This window comes from Rhinatrema bivittatum, chromosome 4 (genome assembly GCF_901001135.1).
Source record: "Rhinatrema bivittatum chromosome 4, aRhiBiv1.1, whole genome shotgun sequence".
Classification (NCBI taxonomy): domain Eukaryota; kingdom Metazoa; phylum Chordata; class Amphibia; order Gymnophiona; family Rhinatrematidae; genus Rhinatrema; species Rhinatrema bivittatum.
Genome location: NC_042618.1, coordinates 385,082,713 through 385,101,056, shown reverse-complemented (window position 1 = coordinate 385,101,056; position 18,344 = coordinate 385,082,713). Strand labels below are relative to the sequence as shown.

Sequence of the window (18,344 nt, the reverse complement as noted above, 5' to 3'; positions counted from 1 at the left end):
AGCTTCCTGTCTTGCAAATCCTTAAGAGCAGTACCTCCGGTGACCGGAATGGTGGTTTTCTTTGTGACCGCCGCTATTGCCGAGTCTATCTTCGGCATGCGCAGCATGTCCAGGGCATCCTCCGGTAAGGGATAGAGTTTATCCATCGCCTTCGCCACCTTCAGCCCCAAATCCGGAGTGTCCCATTCCTTAAACAGCAAATCCGAGGCAGAAAAATGCAAAGGGAAAGCTGAAGGAGGCCCCCGGAGACCCAAAACGACCGGATCTGTTACTCCGAGCCGGGACTCCTCCTGTGGCATCTGGATCCCTAATTCCCCCAGAATTTCCGGGATAAGAGGTCCCAGCTCCTCCTTCCGAAACAAACGGATCACCTTCGGGTCATCCCCCTCGGTAGCATGGGCCCCTCGGGAACCCGAGGCCCCTTGGTCTCTGTCCCCATCAACCCCCCTCGGGGGCTGGGACGGAAGCTCTGTATCCCTGGACAGGTCCTCCGGCTCATCTGTGTCTGTGGTCGATTCCAGTTCCCCCCTGGGAACCGAGGACCGGAGTGGTCGAGCCCTACTCTGGCCCTCCGACCCCGGACCTGGCTTGGACCTTTTCTCCGCCCGAGGCCCCGAATCCGGAGTGGAGGTCTCCCATGCCCTCTTCTTGGCCCGTCTACAGGCCTTGAAGGCCTTATGCATAAGCAGAACAAACGTGGACCCAAAGGACGAGTCCGAGGCCTCTTCATCCTCCCCCTCAGAGGGATGTGGAGAGAAAGCCCCCATGGCAGAAGCGCGACTGTCCCCCTTGGGACCACCCCGCTGCGGGGATAACCTCGGAGGGTCGTCCTCCCCCTCACACGCCGGCAACGCGCCTGCCGCGGCTTCCCTCGGACCTAAAATGGCCGCCGAAAACGCTGGCGAAGAAAACAAAATGGCGCCCGGACACGGCGTCCCCGAAGCCGGCCCCACACCAATCGCTGGCCTGCCGACCTCGGGACCGGCGCATACCTGCCTGCTGCCCCGGGACCCTACCGGCGTTGTGGACCCCCCCTCCTCGCCGGAAACGCATGACGAACACAGGCTGTCCCTTGACAGCCGCGTGGCCACGGACCCGCAGGCCTGACATGCAGCTCTCCACGGCATCGCAGCCCCGACAAGGAAAAAAGGGTAGGCACAGTACAAAAAAGAAAAGATCTGCCCGGCAAAGGCGGTCCTCTACCTCCCCCCTCACAGGAACAGGACAGGAGAGACGAGGCACAGACAAAAGAAGAAAAACAGGCAGTACTTTTTTTTTTTTTTTTAAACACACAGACACATAGTTACCGGTAGATCAGGTCCGGGTCCAGCTGGTGGGAGGGAACCGGGCACCCCGATGTCACCCCCAGCCCTGATAGACGCTGACAGTGGAGCTCCCCCACGTAACAGCGGCCTCAACCAGAGCGGATGGTCCCCTCAGGACCTCACTACCCTCTGGGAGGCAGGCTCGGTGACCAGCAGGCAAGCCTCTGCGGTCCGAACCCCAATCCATCGGCTTCCTACTCTCAAACTGCTTTCTCTTCCTTTTTTTTTTTTTTTTGCTTTTTTTTTTTACACACTAACTACCACCTAAATCTAGGCCTCAGCACAGACTGTAGGTTTGGCACCCTCTCTGCCTGCTAGGAACCAGAAGAATACTGCCGGACTGTAGGTGGCACCAGCCTAGATATAGGCGGAGTTTTTGTTTGTAAACTTCTGTCTCCATCTGCAAGAGGAGGGGGGGGGGGGGGGGTGTCAAACCCAGGAGTCTGGACTGATCCGGGTACGTACAGGGAAAACCTAATCTTCAAGAGAAGCTTGGTCCAGCAATCGTAGTTCTCCATCAGCCTTTGGAAGACTCCAGTCCAGATGATTCATCTGAGCCTTTCTAGGAGGAACCAACGTCTTGTTCCAGTGGGAGCCCGCTTTGCCTAGTCCTTTGCCAAATTTGAAGGAGCCCAGTCCAGTAATGCTGCCCTGGGAGGAACTCAAGTCTACCTTGCCACATCCAGAAGGAGGTGTCGTGAGTCCAGTTACCCAGATGGGTAAAAGTGACATTGGATCTCCAGCTCTTCAAATCTTTCCAAGCTAAGCTACCATGAGTTAGGGAGTGCACCTGAAACACTAATATACAATGACAGAAAGCAAGTTATTCATTTCTCAGGCAGAAGAGATATTTTAGAGAAGCGGAGACTGCAGAAGTTTGCAAAACAACAGGTTTTTTTTGGCTCAAAGAACATCACAATCAAGATACAGCAAGACCAACTCTAGAATCCATAGAGTCTTATTAAAGTCAAAGAACTTGCTGCTAGGGAACCCCAAAAAGTTAACAAGCCATGTTGACAACTATATAAAACTGTATTCAAGATTACACAATGCAAACACAGATGAGCCATTAATGTCAAAAATAAGAGGAATTATCGAAACCAGTTCTTGAAGAGTTAAAAAAAAAAATTTGTCAGTGCAAACAAGTGCTCAGAGTACTGACTAAAGCAACTGAGAGGTCCCCAGATTGAGGCAAGGTTCAAAATTAACTTCAGGTTGCCATCTAGCAAACATCAAGAAGTAGCACAGAAATGATGTTGTAAAAGACACCATCAAGATTTATTATAGTTTGTAAGAGCAAAAAGCATTCTTCAGAAATAGATGCGTTGAAATGTATAGTTTTGCAGTGAATGGTGCTCCCAACTGGGTAAATTGTTGGCTGATTGATTGCTCTGCCTGACTATGGGAAAATAACAGGCAGAATTACTGTACAAAAAACATCTTTTAGGTCTGCACCTCAATCCCTCACTATATAATATCTCGAGAGTAGTCTTTCATGTTAGGCTTTGCTCCCAATACAATGTGAAATATACTCTATAGGCCCTATTCCCTGAAGCTTTTCTTCCATTCTGTCTCTATTGGAAAAAAGCAGAGTGAAACAGGTCCTGCATGCATTTGTAAAGATGCAGAGAAAGAGATAGGAATATATGGAGAACAGGAGGCACATAACATAGTGGACGATGGGAAAAAAAGGCCAACCACCTCTTACGGTCTGTCCACACAGCCAAGGACAAAGCCCCAGCGTCACTCCTTATCCAAAATAGTTCTTGTCATGTTCGCCCTTTGTACTCTACCCTCGTGGGTAGATGAATATGCAAGTCCTCAATTTAGTTCACACACACGACCCCCCACGTCTAAGTTTTGTAATAATCTAAATAGCTCTCAGTGCAACTTTCAAAAGCACACAGTAAGTCACAATGTTTTAAAGAATTTAATTGCTTACAAAATATATCAAAAAACAAAAAAATATATATATACCACTTTTATCAAGGAGTTTTTTTTTCCTAATGATGGTGCCAAAAATTCCCTTATTACAAGCAATTATTGCCGAGATCAGGCATCTGAAGTTTTTCTCCTTTACAAGGTGATTTATTGTGTGCTTTTGAAACTTACACTGAGGGCAATTTTTCCATTTTCTTGACTTTTTGCACTCGGTCTTTCTCCTTCATTTTCTTGTATTATCTAAATAGCTACCAATATTAATGTGGCTATCCCAGAACATCCGGTCCCTGTACTTTTCCCAGATGGTACTCTGCCACTTCCAACCTGCTAGGCTGATCTGGTCAACTTGAGGACTGTATAGTTTGCTAGACAGACCTGCCTGTGTGAGCACTTGCGTTCCATTAGGAATTTTAGTTATTGCTGTATTTGCAGCCTGTTAGACTCAGCTGTTGGTTAATTCTGTCATCACAATCTTATAATATCAACATTTTTATTTATGCAGCCATTTAAAAAAAAATAAATCCAGGAATTACTACAAGACGCCGTTATTATTTAATCAATTAGATTTAGCTCACCTCTATTTATCAATAAAGATACACTAAGCGAGTATCAAATACAACAAAACTGCAAGGTAATACCTATTCTTAAAATATAGAATACACCGCTTTCTTTACAGCACTATGATTTGTATTCAGACACCAGAAAACATCCTACTTCCCGTCATTTCAAAATTAGCTTTCAGAGTGGACAATGGCTTCAGAAAGGCACTTCGACAGTTACACGCAATCAAAAAAGTTACACAGAAGAGAATTCATCCGTTCAGCATGTGCTTAACTGCCACTTTAAAGCGTTCTCAGAAATGAGGGTCAATTAGCTAACCAGCAAAAGTCTAATCAGAAATGAATTTAGCAGCTTTTAAACAAAATTCAATAATTAACTTTTAATCTTCATATGCTTGCAGCTATAAACAAAAAATGATAGTATTTTGTTCGTTCTAAATTTAATCACAAGGTATATTTCAGCAATTTTGAGTTGGAGCTGTTATCCACTTGAGTCTTTCAATGAGCCATGCTGAAAAAAAAGACCCAACTCTAATTTAGTAGCCACTCCAAGGCCACTGAAAACAAGCTGAACTAATTCTAATTTTGCACCCTATTATAATCTAATGTGCTTACATCTTTAGCAATCAAATGAACAATAGGAATCCCTATCTGCAACAGGACACTGCAGTTTAAAAGCCGGAGAGAACACCTCTCAGAGGACTTCGCGTGCAGTGTGACCCAGCGTAACCTCCACATATTTGATCATGACTTCTACTATAACCTTAGCTTGCAGTATTAATGCAACTAACTCATCCTCGCCCGACACTGCACACACGATTGCCAAGTGCACGCAGCCAAGTCCAGGCCAGCCTGCCGGCAAGATAGGACAGGAAGGAGGGGGGCTCCGCCTCTTAACCGTCCAACAGCCAATCGGAAACCGGCAATGACATAGAGACGGCTACCGGGTGTCGGGCTGTAAACAGAAAAAATGGTGCTACGATTAGGACGGCTGGCTTTCGTGTGGCCGCTGCTGGGCTGCGCCGCCGGCCGGGCCTTAGATAAACGCATTCTAGAGGAGGAAGCGTGGCAGGCCCAGCTCACGGTTGCCTTTAAGCGCCTGCAGGAGATGGAGAGCTCCCTGCAACCCCCAACCCAGGTGAACTACTATGGCGCTAGCCGGGGAGTAAAACCCAAAAGAGCCACGAAAGTTGGGGCGCTAGATAAGCGGAAGCTCCCAAACCGGCCTCTGTGTCAGCCGGAATGAAGCAAAACTTGCTTGCTGCAACTGCTTTCCCCTCGCCGTGTTGCGGGTGAGAAGTGAAATAAGTTCTTGAGCTTACCTGAACTCAACTTTCTGCTCCCAAGCGATCTGGCAGCTGAGGCTCTTGCTGCCTAATGGTTCAGAGCCTGTGACTCAAAGCTAAGGAAGCAGGACACAATGGGGGCGTGGAAGGCAAGGTAGGCAGGGGGCCAGGGGAGGGGGTTTGGGGGCAGGTAGAAAAGGGAGAGCTTTTCGGCTATGCATTTGGGAGCAACCAGTACCGCTGGGGCTCTGCATTTTTCTGCCAGGCTCCGGCAGCATTAGAAACAATTGTAGCGTTTTTGCAGTTCATGTGAAGGAGGAAGCAAAAGACTCGGGAGGGGAGGGGAGTTCGGCAGAAGCAACATTGAATACATTTCAGGAGCTTAGGCAGCATTTCAGCATTGTAAAGGTTAATGTTCCTGGCAGGCATGGCAGGGCTGGGATCAATCGGTACAGCATTTCAGCTTCTTCCTTTTGTGTTAGGGCTTAGTCTTTCCTGAATCAGGGTTGGAAAACAAGGCACTCCCTTTCTTTCTGCTAGGCACAGCATGGGGTGCAGCCAGTCCACTAGCACAGCTGGCAGAATTTTTCCCTTTAGTTTCACTTTCGAAATCAGGTAGCCAGGGATGGCGTTCTTTCCTCCTTGCTTTAGCTGTATTTATTATTATATGTTTAATTGTATTATTATTGCTTATGTTTAAAGGCCAGCGGCCCACAAATCTATGTGTTTTATTGCATCTAAAGTATTTGTTTATAGGGACAGTGGCCCCATGGTAATTGTTTTTTCCGCTTATTTATTATTTATGGTATCTAAAAGGCTGGCAGCCTGCCATACTATAGGGCCAGAGGCCATGGTGTAAAGTTACATTCACTACAGTTCTAATTAATTTATTGCATCTTGAAGATATAAACACATATTTATATATATAGAATCCGGTAATTAAAGACTAGTGGCAATATATATGTCTACCATTCAGCCAGGTTATGTTAAAGTCAGGTAATTTTAAATTGCTGTTGCTCCTTGCAAAGGGCCATATGTACTTAAATTTATTTCAGCTAGAAGTGTTTTGTTATAGGGCCAGCGGCCCCATGGTAATGTCCCCTGTTACATTATTAATCAGTATTTAGGGCAGCTAAAAAGGCTAGTGGCCTGTTTATTCTTTTAAGGCCAAGGGTCCTGGTGTAATAATGGGTATTTGCATACGTAGATAAGTTTGGTATTTTAAGGATTAGCAATATATGTTTAAAGGTATTATTAAATAGCCATCTCATATATCGCATATATAGCATATACCGATCTCCCCCTCTGTTGTATGAGATATCATTTACATTATAATTACTAGCATCCTAGAAGAACAAAGGCCACAGCAGTGCAGTACACATTATTGTGTCGATACAGTAAGGCCGCGTTAGAAAGAGTGCGGCAGTGACGGGCGCACCCTCGTTTTCCCCACGCACTGTTCTGATCACATACCACTCGATACTCTATTTAAATTGCTTGCAAATGCAAGCCGCGTATGCAAAGCGTTAGGCGAAGCGTTAGGCCCGCGCAACCCATTTTACTGTATAGGCGCTTAATACAGTGCCTATACAGTATCCTGGATGCGCTGGTACCTGTCATTTCAAATAACATTTGAAATGACAGGCACCAGGAAGTGGATCCCAACTTTAACCCAGGAAAACCTAAAATCCCCTCCTCCCGAAGCGGCTCGACATGTGCCTTCTTACCTTTTGTTGCTTTTCAGCCCCTTCCCTTCTCTGCCGCCCTCCAGAGGGGGCAGCCGGCGGCGAAAGCGGCTCGCAGCGGTCCCCCCCGCGCAGGTCCCGGTTCTCCTGGCTCGGCAACAGCAGTACAACAGCTAGGGCTCCATCCACCTCAATCCTTCCTTCCTTCCTGGCTCGGACAAATTGTGAAGCGGCTTGCAGCGTCCCCCCCACGCGCAGGTCCCGGTTCTCCTGGCTCGGCGTGAGGTGAGAGCCCACTGTTCTGTGCCCTCTCCGGCACGAGCGGAGTGAAGCGTTCTTTCGTTGGCCGGAGCGCCCGTCGATTTGGGCGCTCTGGCCAATGAAAGCACATAGACGGGCGCGCGTGACTCACGCTGTGACGTCACGCGCAACAAAAAGGTAAGTTGGCACATGTTGAGCCGCTTCGGGAGGAGGGGATTTTAGGTTTTTAGGTTTTCCTGGGTTAAAGTTGGGATCCACTTCCTGGTACCTGTCATTTCAAATGTCATTTGAAATGACAGGTACCAGCGCACTCAGGATACTGTATAGGCGCTGTATTAAGCGTCTGTACAGTAAAATGGGTTGCGCGGGCCTAACGCTTCGCCTAACGCTTTGCATACGCGGCTTGCATTTGCAAGCAATTTAAATAGAGTATCGAGTGGTATGTGATCAGAACGGTGCGTGGGGCAAACGAGGGTGCGCCCGGCACTGCCGCACTCTTTCTAACGCGGCCTTACTGTATCGACCCAATAATGTGTACTGCACTGCTGTGGCCTTTGTTCTTCTAGGACGCTGTGACGTCATGCGCGCCCATCTATGTGCTTTCATTGGCCGGAGCGCCCAAATCGACGGGTGCTCCGGCCAATGAAAGAACGCTTCGCTCCACTCCGCTCTTGCCGGAGAGGGCACAGAACAGTGGGCTCTCACCTTACGCCGAGCCAGGAGAACCGGGACCTGCGCGTGGGGGGGACGCTGCAAGCCGCTTCACAATTTGGCCGAGCCAGGAAGGAAGGAAGGATTGGGGTAGATGGAGCCCTAGCTGTTGTACTGCTGTTGCCAAGCCAGGAGAACCGGGACCTGCGCAGGGGGGACCGCTGTGAGCCGCTTTCGCCGCAGGCTGCCCCTTCCGGAGGGCGGCAGAGAAGGGAAGGGGCTGAAAAGCAACAAAAGGTAAGAAAAAACAGAAAGTAATGTCGAGTCGCTTCGGGAGGAGGGGATTTTAGGTTTTTAAAGGTTTCCTTTTGGGGGAAAGTTTGCCGTCTACCATTACCCCTGCCTCTAATGCAGGGGTAAGGGTAGGCGGTAAGTTAGCAGGTTAAATGCGGGGCAAAATGGCAGGGTAAAATAGCGATAGTCGGGGCGCGCGTTACTGTATGGGAGGGAATAGCTAATTCGATCGCTTACATCTGATATACATGCCGCGTGCGGAAGGGGTTACCCGGGGATTTAAAGCGGTAAGGATGGGTTAAAGGGGATAGTGTATCGCAAGGAGGGCTAACGCGGCCGGAAAGTGAGTAGAAAGCGTGTTAGGAGCGGGGTAACCGTGGCCCCACTTTACTGTATCGAGCTGTTTGTGTTTAAAGGGCCAGCGGCCTGTTTGCAGTGCATGTCTTTGTATGCGGGGGGGGGGGGGTAGCACATGGCGGCAGCCATTATGCCGGTGATCATTTTGGGGACTGCACTTGGAACACAGGGCGGCAACCATGTTGGGGAGCAGGGCTTGACAGCTGCCATTTAAGTCATGTGGGCCGCATGGCTGCAGCCATATTACCGAGGATACAAATAGTAGGGGTTAAAAAAAAAAAAAAAAAAGAGGTTTATCGATTAATTGTAACTTTGCAATGCAGTAATAGTCAGTTGGGGGATGTGTCTACAAGTCAGCGGTCAGCAGCGGCAGAAGGGTCCTCGGCACATCAACAGGCCCCCCTCAGGGTAGCAGGCTCAGAAGGTTCAGCGGTGAGAAAGACCGAGGTTAAGAACAGGATAATCAAGCCAAAAGCGAGCAAGCAGACCGCAGGGCAGTGCAGGCGCAAAAAGCAGGGGGCATCCAATACTGCATCACCAACTGTAAGTGACATGGATCAGTGGCGGTTAGAAATTAAAAAGCAGGCAGCTGCGTACGGAATGGAGTGGGTAAAGCAGCGCATGGCGGGGTCTCCCCCCTTCATTGTCTCACGGATGGGGCAAAGGTGCTTCGTCAGGAGAGCCCGAGAGCTCACCAGGAGACGAACTAGTGCAGGAAATAACAGCGCTCTCCTCAGCTCCGCAGGGTCGGTTGTCAGTGTTACGCAAGAGGAGCGCCAAATCACAGCAGCTAGGGGCATTAGCGGACAAGAAAAGGCGTCCTGTGGGCCCCAGAAAAGCTATTAATTGGCCCTGATGCGTCACTGGGGCATTCATGACTGTCTTAGGTTGCGGGGAAGCTTCACCAGCCCCCGACCCATTACCTACAGCTTCCACGGCTCCTAGCACAGAGGCTACTTCATATGACAGGGGACGAGGTAAGCCTTCGATTTGTGATACTTTATAGTTGTCTGATTGCAGTGATGCCGAAAGGATGTTAGCCAAGTCGCTTTGCTTTTGTTCTGTTCTCTCATAAGAGGGAAGTATGCAAGACAAAGTGGTTCAGCAGCGGTAGTCTGGGGTTCTCATCTTGTGATTGAGCATGAGAGTAGTGGGCAAGTGGTTACTGAGGCAGAAAGGATCCCTATTACTCAGGCTACCCTTTGCCTGTCAACCCCACCCTCGATTCCTGTGCTGCAATCAACAGTTAACAGTTTGCCAGCCTTAGTTCACACTCCTCAGTCGCCAGTAGACGTCAATCCTTCCCTTAGCCCCCGCCAGTTTGGCTTCTCAAAATCCAGCACCACAAGTAGCGAGCAATGTTTTATGTGGGGTCATATCCTTAGCCCACAGTGTGCCAGCATCAATTAAAGAAAAAATATGGAAGCGGGATTATATTGATGTATTTTTGCTCCTTATTACTGATATGGAAGTTGAGCCAGAGAAAGGGGGATCAAGTGAAGTGAAAGAAGAGACCCAAAGTGGCCAAGAACATTCAGAATTGGATCAGGGCTTTCCACATTTTCATAACCGTGATTGTGGAATGCGAGCCTGAACATTCCCCTTTCCTCATAAGATACATGGACACCATCATGACAGCGCAGAGGTGGGGAGGTTGGGCTTGGCTGAACTACGACATTTGTTTTCAGAAAAATATGGCCCAAAAACCCGCCGTCTCTTGGCAGGACAGATTGATTGACCTGTAGTTGGATGAGATGACTTTACAGAAGTCCTCATGGGCGGATAGAGCGGTTCCATCATACAATTATTCGAGAGACAGGAGCTCATACATGAGAGAGAGAGAGGTTCATTTCAGGGTGCGGGGAGGCGGGACGCTTGCAAACAGTTCAACGCTGGTCACTGCACGTGGAAAACTGCAAGTTCAGACACATTTGCTCCACCTGCGGTTTTCAGTGCACACCCGGCCATTCAGTGTCGCACCTCCAGAGATCAGACAATTTTCAGCAGCAGCAGGGCGGGGACACCCGGCTGAGTTCATGGGCCCCAACCCAGGTCAGTGTTGAGGCAATACGCCCATGGCTTGATCGTTATCCTTACCAGGACGAGGCTGAGCGGATTTATACTGGCTTCATGCACGGCTTCTGGATCCCTAGTCAAATTATAGCCCCTATTATGCTGGAACCCCCTCCAAGCAATGCACATTTAATAGTGATGCATGAGGAGCGGGCAGAGAAAAAGTGCAAACTGAATTAGCTTTAGGTAGGATAGCGGGCCCCTTCCCTTATCCGCCTTCGCCATATTTGGTATTATCACCCTGGGTATGGTTCCCTAAAAAGAGCTGGGATGCTTCCGGCTGATTCATAACCTGTCTTCCCGCCTGGTAATTCGGTCAACGACCAAATTGACCCTCATTATGTGTGGTGTCGTACTCTTCATTTGACGCAGCAATTCAGATGATCAAGGAGGCAGGACCTGGCGTGCACATGGCTAAGGTAGACATGGAGTCTGCATTTCGCCTTCTGCCGGTGCACTCATACTCCTTCCACTTGCTGGGTTTTCATTTCAAGGGGCAGTCTTATTTCGACCGCTGCATGCAGATGGGCTGTTCAATCTCTGGCACATTGTTTGAATTATTCAGTTCATTTTGCATTGGGTAATCGAACAGCATGCGGATAGAAGGCAGATAGTGCACTACCTCGATTTCCTGTTAGTGGGGAGGAACGGCGCTGACTGCTTTAACCTACTGGTCATAGCAAAAGAGGTAGCTAGACACTTCAGCGTCCCGTTAGCTGAAGAGAAAACGGAAGGACCAGCTACCACAATTACCTTCCTCGGGATTGAGCTGGATGCGGTGGCCCAACGGTCCAGGTTGCCTGAGGATAAAGGGTTAAGCTTAGGGAGGCAATCTCTGAAATGCGCTTCCTTAAGAAGGCCACCTTGAGGCAGTTCCAGTCCTTGATTGGGTTACTTACCTTCGCTTCAAGGGTGATTCCTATGGGCAGGGCCTTTTTTACCCAGGTTATCACTTGCTACGGCTGGGATGCGTGAAAAAACACCACAGTCTAAGGGTTTCCACTACAATTAAGAATGACCTGGTTGTGTGGGAGACCTTTCTAAAGGACTTCAATGGCGTTGCATTGTGGCAGGACCCCCTAGGCAGAACAGTGAGCTGGAGTTATTCACAGATGTGGCAGGAGGTGCTGGATTCGGGATTTATTTCCATGGAGCTTGGTGCGTAGAGCGGTGGCCACATCTGTGGTGCCGGCACAAAGTCACCAAGGACTTAACATTCCTCGAGTTATTTCCGATTGTGGTTGCCCTTCTTATCTGGGGAGAGTCACTTGTGGGGTCTCACATTGTGTGCAGATCCGACAACATGGCTGCGGTGCAAGTGATTACTGCACTGTCCGCACGCACTTTTGAATCGAATGCTCTCATCCGGCATTTGGTGCTCACGTACTTGCGCTTCAATATTACCTTTAGAGCGGCCCATGTCCCAGGTAGACTCAATAACATTGCTGACTCTCTCTCTCCCGCTTGCAGTTCACAACATTTCACAGCCTAGCACCGATGGCAGACCATTACCTGACCCCCCCTCACCCGAGGTGTGTGGCTACTTGGCCCTCCGAACTTTGGAGCGTGATTTTGGGGTCCTTGTCAGTGAACATGCGGAAGAGCTACCTCCTAGCGCTTCGGGAGATACTAGATACAAGGCTTGAAGAGGAAAACTGACCCGTCGCATTCACAGGTCTAAAACAGATCAATTGAGAGCAGGAGCGAATATCGCCCTCTGCGAATGGTATGACGAGCCCACTTGCCCAGTTCGTTGCACGATAGCATATTTGCAGATACGGTGTACAACATACGGAAGTCCGCTGTTGGTACACGGGTACACGCGTCTGGGGTACCATTTACGAGATACCAGTTTTGTCAGGTATTGCAAATGGCTTTAAAATCCTTGGGTCTGGGCACAGAGGGCTATTCGTCGCACTCCTTCCGCATAGGAGCAGCGACAGCGGCAGCTAGTTTGGTGAGGTCATGGCAATTGGCAGTTGGCGCTCTGGAAGGTTCAGGAGATGTTAGGCCACCGGGCTATTTTACAGATAGCGGGTAGACGGGATTATCGACCCTCCCCGCTTCATGTGTTTCTTTCTCTTGCTTTAATTTGCGCAGATCGTGGGTGGAGGATGTCATTTGCGTGGATGATTGGGCACTCTTATGTGCGGTGGGCACATAGGAGGGCCCTGCAATACCCGACAGGGGAGCACCTAGGGATGGCACCTCAGCGACCCTTTTTGATTTGGAAAGGGATCCCAGGGATGTTGTGGGACCAGTTATTACCAACTGTGTTGGAGGTACGCAATCACAACCCTGACACTACTTCGGCAGTCGTCATACATCTCGGCGGTAATGATATGCCCCGTACCAAAGCGTCGCTCGCACCCAAAAAAATGCAGAAAGATTTAATGGTATTGCATAGCATGTTCCCGCAGTCGGTGATGGTCTGGTCCTGCATCACCCTCGCAGAATATGGAGAGGTGAGCGCTCTCATTCAGCAATGGAAAAGGTTAGGAAAGATTAACAAATGGATGGGAAAATTCATGCGTGTCTTTGGTTTGTCTGTTACACACGAATTTATAAATGAGTCCAGGGATGTTTTCGACCTGATGGTGTACATCTATCGGACGTCGGCTCGGACATTTCAATTCTGATCTGCAGGTTGGTCTTCAAGCGGTGTTGCACCTTATGGCCGCAGCCCAGTTGGGTTGTTGGGGGGGGGGGGGGGTCCCCGGTAAGCAGTGTCGCTACCGGGGAACCGTGGCATGGTGACTGGCAGAAGCGACAACACCCCCGCATTTAGGAGGATCGAACAGGCGGTTCGGACTGGGCAAGCGGCCTAACAGATCCGGCGCAGTCCCTCGACGCTTCAACGGCCAAGAGGGAAGAAGAAGGAAACGATGCTGGGGCGATTAGAACAAACGTTCCCGACTTCCACGGTCGGGTCGCCGGACGCTATGGCTTTAACGGCCAGGGGTCAAAGGACAGCTCCACGGCTTATACGGCCAAGGGGTGTGCGCCCGCCTCAGCTGACTTTTATACTTACCACATAGAAGCGGGGGGGGGGGGGCGCTCGCTGGTCACTAATTTAGTTACGAGTTGTTATGGAGTTTTTGTACAGTTATTTGATGACGTTATTGATATGTTTGCTAATTGCTGATTATTCAATGTCTATGGGCTGCAGCCATCTTTGTCCAATCGATAAAATCTGCTTTTTGGAAGAAGTTATGTAAATTGTGCAGTATTTGGGAGGTGGGGGGGGTAAACGCAGCCTTTACACTGCCCCACATTGTGTATTTTCGCTGCAGACTGCGCTGTATGGGAAATGTTGCAAGAGTTTAGCTGGGGGGATTTTCTTTATATATAGGTAAATAACTGTAGTCTCCTGCAAACACCAAGTACAGAGACCAGCAATGCTGGTAACTTGGAAAGTGTACGATATTTTTGCACCACTAATTTATTAGCTCTACTGCCACATAATTTATTTAGAGGCCAAGGTATTAAAGTGCACTTACACTGTTGGAAGTGCATTGTCTGAATTATCAAGAAGGCTCCTCACACGTAAAAATGTTACTAGCAGTAATTTGTTATGGGTTTGACAGTTGCTTGGTTTTGATTGTAAATATTACCTACTTTTAAAAGGCTTGGGAGTAACCAGCACAGAGAGGCAAAACCAAGAGAGTAATCTGCACGGAACAGAAAATTGCAGGGCAGAGGGTTTTTTCTGCCTCATTACTATGTTATGTGTGCAATAAATCAGCACAACATTTTGATCACAAATGTTCGTGTACATTAATGATTCTCTTATTGCAACCACGCTACTTGATATTTCCTGATATCATCTTTTGCTTATTTGAATTCTGCCCTGAAGAAGAGAGTATTGGCTTGTGAAAGCGAGTCAAGAAATGTATTAAGTTCGTCAAATAAAAAGATCTAATCACATACATAGATATATATACTCTATATATTTGGTTTTATTTAACCTTTATTTCTCTTACCGTATTTTCCGGCATATAAGACGAGTTTTTAACCCCTGAAAATCTTCTCAAAAGTCAGGGGTCGTCTTATAGGGCAAATAATTACCATATTTTTCGCTCCATAAGACGCACTTTTTTCCCCCAAAAGTGGGGGGGAAAATGTCTGCGTCTTATGGAGTGAATATAAAAATAAATAAAAATCTAACAAACCCCCCCCCCCCAGACCTACCAAATTAATTTACTACAACCCCCCCCCCCCCCAAGACCTGCCAAAAGTCCCTGGTGGTCCAGCGGGGGTCTGGGAGCGATCTCCTGGACTTGGGCCGTCGGCTGCCAGCAATCAAAATGGCACCGACGGCCCTTTGCCCTTACAGTGTCATTGGGGTCGACCAATGGCAGCGGTAGCCCCTGTGACATAGTAAGGGCAAAGGGCCGTCGGCGCCATTTTGATTGTTGGCATCCGACGGCCTAACTCCAGGAGATCACTCCCGGGCCGCTCCTGGACCCCCGCTGGACCACCAGGGACTTTTGGCAGGTCTTGGAGGGGTCAGGAGGGTGGGGGGTTGTATTTAATTAATTTGGCAGGTCTTGGAGGGGTCAGGAGGGTGGGGGTTGTATTTAATTTGGCAGGTCTAGGGTGGGGGAAGCTGAGGGATTAGTTTTAAAGGGTCGGGTGGGTTTTTTGTTTATCGGCTCGGGCGCAGCTGATTTAAAAAAAAAAAAAAAACCCGATTGGGCCGGACGAAAAAAAAACACAATGTGAATCGGAACCGGAATCAGAACAGATTCCGGTTCAGATTCACATCTCTATTACCAGTACCTCCTTCTCTGCCTCTCAGATCTCGCACATGCACGTCTGCGCCGCTTCACTGCAGTCCTCAGGAGCGAGATCTGAGAGGCAGAGAAGGAGGTCCGGTAATAGGATACAAGGGTGGGCCAGAGGGATGCGTTCCCGCTCTGATAGTCTTGGAGACAGGGAGGCCTGGGCAAGCAGGGAGAGCTGACCAATCCAAGCAGGATTTGTATACAACAACCAGCCAATCGCCGGTAAGGTACATCGCTTGCCGTGATTGGCTGGTTGTTGTATACTGGGTACCACTTACAGTATGGTTATGTAGTGACACAGAAGGGTAGTCTTATACGGCGAGTATATCCCAAACTCTATATTTTAACTGGAAAAGTTGGGGGTCGTCTTATACGCTGGAAAATACGGTAATTGTTTTATCATGCATTAATTAGTTTTTGCAAATATTAAGGCAAAATTTTTGGTAAATAGATGAAATGCAGCATTTATGTTTGTGTAATAGAAAAATGCAGAAAGTTAATGTAGACACATTACTATGAGAAAATGTGTTAATTTTCATGTAAACGTTAATGCCCATGTTTAACACCAAACACACTTCACTTGTTGCGGTTTACCATATCTTCCATGCGGCTCTGCTTTAGAAAGGCTCAACCAGAGGTCATATGGATGGCAGGATATGATGTCTGTGTAGTGTCCTTTACCTCTTACGAAAGCATAGACTCCAGTAGAGGACTTAAGAGCCAGATGGGCAGTGGAGGGGAAGCAACTGAAAGTAACAGGAGAGCAGCCAACTAGGAGGGGACAGTGGAGGCAGCAATGCTGAAGAACCATATTAGTGCGTTTTCCGTAAGTAAACCTCACTGCTGGGCCTACAGGAGGAGGAAGTGGTAAGAAGATACCAGCTGAGCTCCCTGGCCATTATGACCTTATGAGGGACAAAAATACCTTGACCCTCTGGCAATCAGGTTTCTTACCATCTTATCAAAATATTAAGCTCATTCCTGGACATACCCAGATCAATCCAGACCAGTGGGCTATGCACTCCCACCAGCAGATGGAGGCAGAGAACAAACTTTGAGGCACTGCCTTATCCCAAGGGTGCCACCTGCAGCTCTTCAGTATTTCTCTGACTCCAGCAGATGGTGGTTGTGCATCCTGCAGCTCTTGCATGAGTTGGACTATGCTCCCCAAGGTGCTAGGTTCCAATCGTGGGCCATCCCTTGGGTGGAGCTGGGCGAACGGGGGGGTTAGATACCCCTGACTGTAAGAGCCCTTGGATTCCGGGGTGTTGATTTCCAGGAGACTGGCTCCTTCTACATCCCAAAGCCCCCCTCCAGTGCCTCAGAAAGGGAAGTACTCCTATGGGAATTTTTGTTTCCTTGGTTTTCTAGTTAAACTTTTTTTTTTTAATCTTTAGGGTTTTTTTTCTTCAAGGTTTTGTTCTCTGCTTCAGGGCTTCCCAGAAGTTTGTTGGTCGCAGGCAGTGCTGAGCCTGACTGTCTTGCTGGTGAGATTCTGTCTCCTCAGCTGGGGGAGGGGCATCCAATCCTGATGAGGCTGCCTCAGGTCGAGGGAGCAACTTCCCTGTCCTTCCTAGCCGTTCTGAGGCAGAGCAGGAGTGTTCTGTGCTAGCAGGGGTTTTTTTTCTGCTATTCCTTCCTACTCCGTGGAATGCGAGCCCGGGCGCCATTTTGTTTTTTTCACAGCTCCCGTGTGATTGCTCAGCGCTGCTATTTTTTTCCCCTGGGACTTCAGGGGAGGAGTTTAAACAGGGGAGATTGGCTGAATTGGCCATTTTAGAACCCTGAAAGGCCTGTGATCTTGCTTTGACAGCTGGATGCCCTACTGCTGTGTGCCTCCTGTGCAGTGGGGGGGGGGGGGGGGGGGCTCTTCCATGGCTCTGACGGCTAGTAAGCCTAAGAAAAGAGCTAGTACCAGACCTGGGGGGAAAGGAAGATCCCCAGGGGCGAACCCTCATTCCATGGACCAGGTGGCCCAGGAAGCCCCCCCCCCCCCCACTAATCCCCGCTCTCTCTCTCTCTCTTTGAACTAGGCCCAAGAGAACGGAAGGACAATATTTCCGATTCTAGGGGTGTCAAGGGGACTTTCCCCGGAATTTGTGCTACTTTTGCACCAGGCCTTTCTGGCTAGGAAAACATCCAAGAAAAGGCACCAGGGGGGGATGCCGTGGGTCCGGCTATCCATCCCAAGGACCCGAAATCCTTCCCCCTCCGGTAACCGGGACTTCCAGGGGCCGGGATAATGAGGGGAGAGCAGCGGACTCCCTGGCTGGGAGCCTCCCTGCGCCTCAGGGGGGACCCTGTTAACTATCCAGGATCCAGATTCGGGGGAGGACATGCTGGATACCACAGGGAGGGGAACGACCACCGGGTGGTTCGTCTGTTCAAGCAGGAGGAATTGCGTCCTTTGTTTCCACAGGTCCTGGACGAACTGGGCCTCAAATTGTCCCAGAAAAATTCTAACAATGAAGGGGTCAACCCTGTTGTGGATGGACTTCGAGGGCCACCCTATGGCTTTTCCTATTCCGGAGAAAATTCAGAAGCTGATTAGCTGGGAATGGGATTCCCCCGGAGATTGGTCTCAAAAGGGGTCGGACCAGGTATAAGCTCTATCCGCTGCTGGAGGAGCACTTGGAGCCCTTACAAACACCGATGGTGAACGCAGGCTCAGGCAGCCCAGCTAGAGGCAGGAGTGGCATACACAGCGGTTGCCCTATACGATCTCGTCCGTACTTCGGCACGATCCATGGTTTTGTCGGCGGCACTGCGGTTGTTGTGCTCAGCAACTGGTCGGCGGATCCTTCCGCCATAGCCCGCTTGTGTAATCTACCCTTCCGGAGGAAGCTCCTGTTTGGAGAGGAGCTGGACCAGCCGGTTAGGTCCCTGGGTGACTCATAGGGTATCAGGCTGCCAGTAGTTTGGAGGCCGTTCCGTAAAGACTTTGTCCCGAGAAGTTGGCCTCGGGATTCACAGCATTTCAGAGTGGGAAGAAGTTCAACTTCTCCATCCTTTGGTCCCAGACCTTCCTTGGGACGACAGCATTCCTTTCAAGAATCCGTCAGCCCAGCCCGGGGCGGCTTCGCCCAGAGAGGAGCCAGAAAATCCTCCCAATGAAATAAGGGGC

General features: G+C 49.3%; 1 protein-coding gene and 1 long non-coding RNA gene across 3 annotated transcripts in view; one reads left to right on the top strand and one right to left on the bottom strand.

Annotated features, from left to right (window-relative positions):
• Nucleotides 1–5,663, bottom strand: part of LOC115091102 — a 50,182-nt gene extending 44,519 nt beyond the window's left edge. The window contains exon 1 of the long non-coding RNA XR_003856615.1: nt 5,149–5,663. This is a non-coding gene — a long non-coding RNA (uncharacterized LOC115091102). The remainder of the gene's footprint in view (nt 1–5,148) is intronic.
• The window catches only part of LOC115091101 (sortilin-like), a 109,202-nt gene continuing 95,511 nt past the window's right edge, over nt 4,654–18,344 (top strand). The window contains exon 1 of one of the 2 annotated variants that reach the window (XM_029600996.1): nt 4,654–4,964. Coding sequence is in view for 1 of the 2 variants with exons in the window: in XM_029600995.1 (XP_029456855.1) it covers nt 4,797–4,964 (168 nt within the window). In the remaining variant the exon portion in view is untranslated. The remainder of the gene's footprint in view (nt 4,965–18,344) is intronic. The other variant, XM_029600995.1, reaches the window with a different exon arrangement.